Genomic DNA, 11,052 nt, shown 5'->3' with positions numbered 1-11,052 from the left:
CCCCGTGTTTTATTTTATTTTTTGTTGGTTACACTTCAAGCCTTCTTGATTATAAATATTATTTTCTTGCTTCCCATAGCCAACAAAAAAATTTTGATTGTCATTGATGATTATTCAAATTTTTGTTGTTGTAACGTTTTAATTTAAAACACGTTGCTATGGGATTCGTGTTTTAAAGTAGTATGTATAGTAAAATTCTTTAAATTTTGGTCGAATGTTGTAAAACGTTGTTGTCTTTCTTACTCTTCGAGAAAGTAGCTAGGAGCAAGTAAGATAAACGATGGGCCGCCCTCGGCTCGAGCCAGGGGTATATTGTCTTTCTCGCACTTAGGTCATTTAAAAGAGACACGAAACTTTCGCAAGCCCAACTACGCCACCCACCCAAAATATATCAGTGATTCTCAACATGTTCAAATAATGCAACAAGCGCAGACAACAAGTAAATTTTATTTACAAAAAATGTATAAAAATATTAAATGTACAATATTTACAAATCTATTTACGATTTAATTAACATTTAACTCTCATTTTCACTAGCTGTATCGTCAAATTCTCCGAAATCACTATCACTATCATTATCCGAATTCACGTTAATGATAATTTCTTTTTGCACCTGGTCAAAACAAATTTGTTTTTTTATGTCTTCCTCTATTAGTTTGTCGCAATGATTGACTGTGTTGCCCCAAACTTCTGATGTAACTTGATTTAAAGCCTTTTGCCACGTATATAAAATAGATTCATCGGTAGAATCAACTTTCCCGATATGTTTGTCGTAAAAAGTTTTACTTAACGCCCAACCATGTTCTATCGGATTATAGTTTGTCTACTTTGTAATTAATATCCTGTTTATTAGATTTTGCAATTGCTAAAAATTCTTGTTTAAAAGCATTTTGTGGGTGCACTAATTTTTTCTCTTCAAACCACCTTTTAATTTCGTCTTTTTTCCATGATGACGACAATGCTGTTTACAAATTGTTCACATTAAAAAGTCTTTGGGATTTAAAAATCACTTCCAAATTGAAATTCATAAGTAACATGTATATTTGTTGGTAATACTAAACATTTTGTTTATAAAGTTGACCAGGCAAACAAACAAAAGACATATGAATTTATTTAACAACAATAAACATAACAAATACCAAAGTGGCATCCCATAGTTTGGGAACGACTGGTATACCTTCCCATTTTCCGCTACGCTTGACGGTTTGTATTTTGTTTCACTCATTCGCATAGTAACAACAAAGACAAAACTAGTAGCAGATGGGAAAGTGTTATTTGATACATTTATACAACATTCGGCCAAAAATAAACTACTTTTAGTATATAATCAAGAAGGCTTGAAGTGTTACCAACAAAAAAATTTCATTCGAAAACGCTTAAAGTTCTCGGGTGCCAAGGTAGGCAACTGGCATACGCTCGTTGCATAACGCCAGCCCTTAAGGTTGTGCTTTCGCACTCGTATTATTAATAACTATAAAGGAGGGGGGAAAAGAAAGCCAGGAGAATATTGAAAGTATTTATTAATAATCTTAGATATTAAATATTACTTAAAAAAGTAACGTCAGGTACAAAATGTAATTGTTTTAAACACGCGTCATTCACCCACTCATCAAGCGCTCACTCCTTAAAAATAAATATTTGATATAATCGTTTGGTATCCAATATACAGTGCGACACAAGTTTAAAATATTCTTAACTAATAAAATATGATCGTTTTAAAAATAAAAACCGCCTGTTTCGGGAGTGTCCCCTTAAAGTCTTATTTCATGTGCTAAGGAACTCGAAGAATAGTCATGGACTTGCCACAGGCCTTCCGCTCATAGAACAAAATTAATACACGTTAATACTATTGGACGAATGATTTCGATTAAGCGACATATCAAATGACTAGAACCAACAACTGTATCGTGGAAATGCAAAAAAGGCTCTCAACAAAAAATTACGTATTGAAAGTCAGATTAGACATTGGAGACAACGTAGCCATTCCCAGGTGTTGCATTATGCGTTAGATAATCGCCCTCTTCCTCGTTTTTCTTGCTCTCGTCGTCGCGATGAATGGCGACGTACTTGCCGAAGTTGAGGAGACTCGAGTTGGACTTGGAGGTGCCCAGCAGGGGCTCGCGGGGGCAGCAGTTGTCCGTGGGGGCGGTGTCGAGGTACTGGGGCGGTGGGGCGGCGACGCCGTTGGGGATCGTCGTCGGGGAGACTTTAATGTCGCTGGTGGAGCATTTGCGGAACTGGTCCGGGAGGTTGATTTCGAGCTGGTTGGTGTCCTCGAGCTGGACCGAGGCCAGGGGCACTTCCAGGCAGGGGACGATGAGGCGCGGGTTGTTGGCGAGGAATTCGACGATTTCCGACGCGCGGGTGCGCATTTTCGGGTCCTGGTGCCAGCAGGACTTCAGCAGGCCCCTCCTGCAAGCGAAAAAGTCGTCTCAAATTTTCTCGATTTTTTTATTTTTTAGCCGCCAGGTTGGCATGGCTTTACCATAAATGGCAATTTTATTTAATTTTGAATAACTTGGGACAGTTTCCACCGACTTTTCGTCAGTTTTCTTGTTAGATTTTTAAAAAATGTCAATTGTCAATTTGAAAGGTGCGCGCGCATGCGCCTTGATTTGCCAGAAGGGGCATTTCAAGAATTCGGCAGTTTTTGGCTAAAATAAACGAGTTTCAATTCAAATTCCCTATTTGTTTCCACTCATTGTCCCAATTTTTGTGTTTTTCATCTAGCAGAACGTCTAACACTACCCAGGGGGTTAGAGTTCAATGAAAAACTGAAGATGTGAGATGCCACAAAAACAAAGACAGACTCATAACTTTATGAATTAACGTAAGGCACGTAGTGATTGTAGTAACATTTGTAAGTATTTTGATTGGGCCGTTTAAGGTCGGCCATTAAAATTACTAAGAAAACCAATCACTTTTGATTTTCTGATTCATTGAAAAATTATATTTTTGGATTTGATTGGTCCATTTAAGGTCGGCCATTATGATAAAGTGAGAGACCAATCACTTTGAATTTTTGAACTCATTCAATAATTTAATTCGAATGGTTAGTTTAAACTTGAATGCAGTCAATAAATAAACCTTGTTTTTTTAAACGACCTTCCTTAATGCGTCCAAAAGTCAAAATTTCGGTGAAAAAGCTAGCAGCAGGTCATGTCAATTGTCACAAATTTCGGTAAAGTACAGGGTGTTTGTGGATTGCGCTCACAAATTTTAACTACTAAAAGAATGCCTTATGAAAAGTCAATTTAAAGACAAAATAAATTCCGTATCCAAAAATATTTTCCCCCCACGATTTTCACGAGCCGTTCAGTGTGTCTCTCCTTGTTAGGTGGAAGTAACATATCAAGGAAAATAAATTGCGTTGAACATTGACTGTGAATGTTTTTATACACAAAAAAGGGATAAGTTTGTGCACCAAAAAAATTATCAGGTGTTTGTTTAGACGTTCGGTTAGTTAGTCGTAATTCTGCTTCCGAGTGAATTCACGCGTCAGTTTGAAATTAAATCATTGTGGCCAATTATTCACACGCCGAATTGAGTGATCTGGTCCTAGTGTAGTGGAAATAATTCCGTTACACTCTTACCATCTCCAGATTTAATCCGTGATTTTTTTTATGGATTTACGTGAAACAACTAGTGTTCAAATTGTGTTCCAAGCAATACCGCTAAGAAGCTGCAAGCATCAACCGTATCATTTAGAAATCACGAGGAGATGTGTGCAAGACTCCAAGCTTTCCTACCCTGGCCATTGCGACCGAATGGCGACATTTTGGGCAATTTTTATAATGGTACTACTGGTCCACTAACATTGACACAGATAAGTTTTTTTGTCTTTACGCTGTTTACGTTCCATGTTTTTTTTTTGTTTGAATGAGTGGAAATATCGTATCCAGACATAGGCGGAGACGAGTTATCAGGCTTAACTTATTTTTAAATTGGACGAAATGACATGTTTTCGGCAAAAATTGGAGAGAGAAAAGTTGTTTCTTTTGACGAGGTCAAAATACTTCAAATCTACGAAAAAATGATTTTCACTCACTTGTACCTGCATTTATATACCAGTGGCCTGAAAAGAGTTGTAGGGTGTATTTGCTTGACCCATATGACAGACCAAACCAATATTATTCCCAAAAATAGAAGTTTAGGAAGTTTACCAAAATCAGTTCTTTACCGAAAACTTGATAAAATGCTCTAAAAACGTAAAAGTAACAAAATTTCCAATTTTTCTCAAAAGATGGTAAATTTAACTAAATAGATCAAAGTGACATCATATTTGAAAAAAAGAATACATCAATTCTCAGCTTAAAATAATATAATTTTCCACGTAATTAGGTCGCAGTATCATGGAAGCGATGTACTTTTATAATTGCGCGGCCTAAGTTTTGAACCCAAGGGCTGCCAGTGACTCAAATTCGAGACAAATGTTTGTTACTCCGTTCCCCAAATATTTATTTATCATCGAAGTAATTAATAACCAATATTATTTCAAATGCATTCTCATAAATAAACTCTCGTCCTTCGTACCAGAAATAAAAGCAAAACATTAATTTAGGTACCTTATATTTTTAATGAAATCACATTTCTCATTCAAAAGAATGTTTATCCCAAAGAAATTTTAGAATCTCTGAAATCTCTTATAAATCTAGCCATTACATGTTTACATCGTCAGGGGTGATCATAAATTATGTTTGAAGTCCGGGTCTAATTGTTTGCGATTACTTTTTATGGGAGAGTTGCAAATTATCTTGCTCGATTTTCGATTGTGAATAAGGCTACCTCTGTGGAGGTGTTATTTACAAACATTTTTTCATCGGACTTGAATTATCGGGTTAAACAACAAGAATAAATTTATTGGCCATTTAAAAAATTCGAAAAAACCTCTTAAAATGCGTTTTCTAGAAATCCTTAACTTTAGTCAAACTTTCTCTACCTTTATTAAGAGTTTGTAGGTAATCTATCGCATATCTAAAATGGCCGATAAACAGGAAAAAAATCTCATTTACATGATACCAAGTTTATGAAAATATGTTTGATAGTTTTTGAGGTACAGCGGTAGTCATTTACATTGGAACTCCAATAAGAGATTTCACTCCGGCAACACTTTTAACCAACACTTGTTTTAGAAATTTTTCGTACCTACAACCTACAATGAATAATTGTTTGTTCAAAAATGAGCTAGATCGAGCTAAATTAAACCAATTTCGAGGCTTGATAAAAAGGTAACACTATTTTGAATAATAGCAAAATTTTGTGTTTTTGCTTTGTTTCGCACTAAAACGAACTAAAGTAATTAAAATACCACCACTTTCGCCTTATTTTTGTTGATTTTAGACCAAATATTTTTAAGTAAATTAGTATGTCATTATTAAATTAAAATACTTGACATCAACTTTAATCTAACTTAGGGATTAAAATTTGCAAACAAACTAACAAATTTATCATTAATAATAATAATAATAATTTATTCATTCATCTTATCTGAATACACAGAAATTAAACACGTCACGTATGGATACTAATTAGGATATTATAATATAATTTAAAAGTAATAAATATAAACATATCAAGTTAAACAGATAACAAAAGGGAGAAAAATTACATAAAAAAGGTATAAATTAAGAATAGAGAGACAGCTAGATCGCGAGGGAACTAGATAAAAATTCATTTATACTATAATAACATTCATTTATAAGGTACCTTTTAATAACGGTTTTAAAAGCATTTAATTTAAGAGACTTTGTGTTTGTACTAAGCTTATTATAAAGATTGAGGTTTAATGTATTTCTAACGGCACTGCTACTCTTGAAACAGGGTGGCAGAAGTAGTTGTGCTGATCGAGTGTATTGATTGTGAAAGTCTGCATGTTTATTGAAATTATGGGATGATTGGTGGATTTCAAGCAAAGAGAAATAAATATATGTTGAAGCAAGTGTCATTATGTTAAATTTTATGAACCACGGTCTACAAGAATCATAGCGGCTAATGTTAGCTATGACCCTAATTGCTCTTTTCACTCCATAGATTAAGTGTGAGTGAAAAATTGAATGGTATGCAAACTTAAACTTAAAACTTTCTTTAATTGTCTGATGAGATAAACTTGACCAGATAGTTTTTGGCATAGACTTTCAATGTGAGAACTCCACTTTAGAGCTTCATCCACAACTACACCCAGAAGTTTAACATGGTGTCCAGTTATATTTTATTGTTAAAAGAAAAGTCAATACGCTGTGTCTTATCTGAATTTACCACCAAGAAGTTTGATGCGAACCACGACGTTGCTTTGTCTGTCAAAGTTTGTCTGCTTAGTTGAAGGGAAGTTTTATCTTTACCTGATACTATAAAGGTTGTGTCATCAGCGTAAAGAACACTTTTGAAAGGAAGTAAATAATTACAAAAGTCATTTAAATATATTATAAATAAAACAGGCCCAAGTACGGAACCCTGAGGTACGCCGTGAGGGTTTATACACATATCTGATTTATTGCCACCTATTGTAACCATCTTTTTTCTGTTACTTAGATATGATATTCTATTCTAAAAAATATATTGATAAATCTAGTAATAAATTCAAAGCAGCTTGGAATATTATAAATAATTCTTGTGCGTCAAGGAAACATGTTGACGAGAATAGTAAAGACAGCAACATTAGTAGCGACGCTTTTAACGACTTTTTTTCTTCTATTGCTTCAGAACTGGCAAAGGGACTACCAGATAAAGCAATAGATCCCATAAATATAATGATGTTTCATTGTTCAGACTTAGATTCTAGAGTAAATTTTGCATTCTCTGAGGTTTCCTGCGCTACAGTTCGCGATATTATAAATAACATGAAATCTAGTAACTCTATGGATATATATAACTTAAACACTCGTATTATTAAGTATATTAAAGATCTTATAGTGTCTCCTTTAACTCGTTTAATTAATTTTTGTATTACTACTTCTATTTTTCCAGACTGTCTGAAAATAGCTGTGGTAATACCACTCTTGAAACAAGGGGACGTTAACGTTGTTAATAACTATAGACCAATATCTTTACTTCCAATTTTTTCCAAAGTACTTGAAAAAGTCTTATACTTGCAATTAGTTCATCATTTTGAAGTCAATAATCTATTCACAGACAGTCAATTTGGATTTAGACAGGGCCGAAATACAATTAGTGCAGTTACCAAATTTGTTAAATATATGACAGATTGTTTGGAAGAAGGAAGCTATGGTATAGGAACTTTTCTTGACCTCTCCAAGGCTTTTGACTGCGTTCATCACCACATTTTATTACGAAAATTATATTTTTATAACTTGCTACCTAGTAGTTGTAAAATGATAGCATCATTTTTAAGCAACAGATCACAGCTTGTAAGACACAAAGGAATTGACTCAGGCAAAAATCGTGTTGAATTAGGAGTGCCCCAAGGCTCTGTACTTGGGCCACTTCTTTTTATTATTTATATAAATGATTTTTCTTCATATATGGAAAATAAAAGTATACATTTTGCAGATGATACAACTCTAATGGAAAAAAACGAAAATCTGTCTACAGCGTTAAAAATCGTAGATGATGCACAGTCAAAGGCTTTGTCTTGGTTCGAATCCAATAAATTAACATTAAACAAAAATAAAACAAATACATTGGTTTTTTCATTAAAGAAAAAAATAGATTTTGTGGAAGGATCTACAAAATTTTTAGGAATCTTTCTTGACTCCTCATTGACGTTTAATACACATTCAGAAAAGGTTGCAAAATTACTTTGCAGTGGTATTTTTGCACTTCGCAATTTAAAAGATCAAGTTCCTCCTGAAACTCTAAAAACTGCATTTTATTCATTATGCCAGTGTCACATCAGTTATGGACTATTAGTATGGGGTCATTCTGCTTCCATTTCTACAATTTTCAGATTACAACGTCGAGCTATCCGTATAGTAGGAGGTCTAAAATATAGAGAAGACTGCAAATATGTTTTCAGGAATTTTAATATACTTACTGTTCCTTGTATGTATATTTATCAGTGTTTAAATTATATAAAATCTAACATAGAGAATTTTAAATCACATAGTAACATTCACGAATATAGTACACGTCACAGAGATAAAATTTGCCTATACAGTATTAGGAATAAAAATTTTTAATGCGTTGCCTGATGATATTGCTAAGCTAAAGACAAATAAATTTAAAAAGGTTATAAAAAGATACCTTTGTAAAAAAGCTTTTTATTCATATGATGAGTATTTTAATGATTTTAAATGTGATGTTATGTATTAACTTTGTATATATATATATATATATATATAATGTATGATGATTGTATTTTATGTCATTTATGTTCTTGGTAAGCCCTCTTATTGACTTGTGTTATGACCAGTGTAGTCTTTAAACATTAATAAACATTATTATTATTATTATTATTATTATTATTATTATTATTTAATAAAATTGTTTGGTTTGCCTCTAACTCCGTAAATCTCTAGTTTTTGGATAAGCAGGTCGTGATTCACGCTATCAAAAGTCTTACTAAGGTCTAACAATGTTGCAGCCATGAGTTTACCTTCCTCAATACCCTGAATTATCTCATTAACAACGTTGCTGACTGCTTGGATGTGGAGCAGTTTTTTCTGAATCCAAATTGAGCTTTATGTAGCACATTTAACGAGTCAAAGTAATTCACTAATTTGTTCTTAAAGACAATTTCAATTTTCTTACCAAAAATGGGAACAATGGAGATAGTTATGTGGGTTATCAGTGTTGCCTTTTTTAAAAATAGGTATATTTGTCCTAACCAACTGAAACCCACGCAAATCTTCAACAACCGAAATATAAAATTTCTCTCAAAACTAGTTTAACTACGCCAACAAATAGCAAAACATCTCAACAAACAAATAAAAAAGTAAAAACAACTCACAGTTGCGTCTTAACTCCTTGCGGAATCGTCACAGTGTGTCCATTCTTGACATACTCCAACACCTCTCCATTGGTCATCCCCTGATAGGGGAAGCTCCCAAAGGTGATAATCTCATACAACAGCACCCCATAACTCCAGACGTCACTCGAGGGCGTAAACACCCCCAAGGCCAAACTCTCCGGCGACATCCACCGCACCGGCAACATCCCCTTCCTCGTAAACTTGTAATAATCATTCTCGAACATGGGCCTCGTCATCCCGAAATCCGCCAACTTCACAATCCTTTGAGCATTGATCAGGCAATTCCTCGACGCAACATCCCGATGGACGTACTTCAACTGCGCCAAATAACTCAGCCCTCTCGCCACATCCAACGCCATCATCGTCAGCTTCTTACTGGAGATTTCGTCCGACTCCTCTATGGTCTTATCATTGACTAGATGCCTCCTGGCGAGCAGAAACGTCTTCAAATCGCCGTAAAGCATGAACTCCATGATGGTGTAAATCGGCTCCTCTTTGGTGCAAACGCCCAGCAGTTTGATAATGTTCTTGTGGTCGAACCGCTTCATCACCTCCGCCTCCGACAAGAAGTCCAGCTTCTCCTCCGTGCTGGAGCCGACCTTGAGCGTCTTCACGGCCACGGCCACCCAGCCCTTGTCCGGGAAGTTGGCCTCGCCGCCGTACACCGTCCCGAAGGCGCCCTCCCCCAGCTTGCGGTTGATCACGACCGAGTTCCGGGGAATCTCCCACTTGTCCAGGTCGGTGATTTGCGAGGGGTTCAGGCGCAGGTCGATGCCGAAGTGGCGCATGTACTGCTCCGTGTACTTGACCTTCTTCTCGTATCGTCGCTTCATGAAGAACACTGCGGCGAAGACGCCCAGGAGGAGGACGCAGATGAGGATGATGTTGAGGATGACGATGGCCATCTCGCAGTTGACGTTGAGGGCCTTGGCGAGGCTCTGGAGGGCGCATTTCGGGGGGACCAGGGTGCCGTCGTCTGGTTGGTGCTTGTTGGGGGTGAACCAGCGCAAAGCCTCGGTTTTGAGGTCGAGAACGCCGCCGAGGATCTCCGGTTTGTCGTCGGAGATGTTCGGGTAGAAGTGGCCCACGATGTGCGATTTGTTCCCGTACCATTCCATCAGGTTTATGGGCGAGAAACGGGAGGGACCGCCGCGGAATTTTATGCGGCCGGAGACGCCCATGAAGTCCGTCTCCTGGATTAGCTGCACCAGTTTTCTAGAAAAAAAATTTAAAAATCGGATAAAACATGGACCATTTAAGGCCAAAGAACCATTGGGGGTTCACATTTTTTGCAAATGAAGAACATTGGATAAGCTTTATGTTTGTGCAAAAATCAGGAAAAAAATATTGAACTATCATGAGAAAAGCAGAATTTATTAAAAGTATAAAAGAAGTTATTGTCGGTTCACAATTTTTTTACAATCAAAGGATAAGGTCTTTTGATAAGCTTTGTTTTCTGCAAAAATCAAAAACATTTGAGGGATGATTCGCTAAAAATAATTTTTCTAAAAAATTAAGCAGCCAATGATGAAATATTGAGAGAAAAATAAAAAATTTTTTAATCTTAATAAAAAGTGGCTGCCGGTTTTACAGACTAAGGCCCTTTGAACAAGCCTTATTTTCTACAAAAAGCAGAAAAATTTTACAGATGATTCGTCAAAAAATAATTTATAATACACAAACGAATGACGAAATAACTTAAAACAAAAAATATTAAAGCCACAAGAATTTATTAGTTACTCAGTTTACTAATTTTCTGCAATCGAAAAACCTTTTGAAAAGCTTTGATTCCTGTAAAAATTAGGCAAACTGTAAGGATAATTCGCCAAAAAATAATTCTTTAAAAAACCAGGCAATGTCAGGGCAGAGGATAAGAGCAAATTAAGAAAAAATCAAAGTAGGGTTACAGAAAGAATTTGTAAGAGAAGGAGAGAATGAAACGAAGGAACATTGAAGAAATCCGGAAAGAAAGTTGAGACTTATTTGGGTTTGATGACCTATTTGAGTTTGAAAACATTATGGATAGTAAACGAGAAAGGAAAAATAAAGAGAAAAAGGAGAATTTCTTAAGGAATTCGGAAAGAAAAAGACACAGTGTAGGCGCACGAATAGAAAACAAAGAAGTA

General features: G+C 35.6%; 1 protein-coding gene across 4 annotated transcripts in view; it reads right to left on the bottom strand.

Annotated features, from left to right (window-relative positions):
• Nucleotides 1-1,503: 1,503 nt before the first annotated feature.
• LOC660712 (venus kinase receptor) overlaps nucleotides 1,504-11,052 on the bottom strand; it is a 75,875-nt gene continuing 66,326 nt past the window's right edge. For all 4 annotated transcript variants that reach the window (XM_008194840.3, XM_015979835.2, XM_008194841.3 and 1 more), the window contains 2 exons: nucleotides 8,906-10,141; nucleotides 1,504-2,412 (listed from right to left, as the gene is read on the bottom strand). In XM_008194840.3, coding sequence (XP_008193062.2) covers nucleotides 1,959-2,412; nucleotides 8,906-10,141 — 1,690 coding nt within the window. In that variant the 3' untranslated portion in view covers nucleotides 1,504-1,958. The remainder of the gene's footprint in view (nucleotides 2,413-8,905; nucleotides 10,142-11,052) is intronic.

Source organism: Tribolium castaneum, chromosome 5 (assembly GCF_031307605.1).
Source record: "Tribolium castaneum strain GA2 chromosome 5, icTriCast1.1, whole genome shotgun sequence".
Classification (NCBI taxonomy): Eukaryota; Metazoa; Arthropoda; class Insecta; order Coleoptera; family Tenebrionidae; genus Tribolium; species Tribolium castaneum.
The sequence above is the reverse complement of the archived record's forward strand: the minus strand, read 5'-3'. Positions and strand labels throughout refer to the sequence as shown.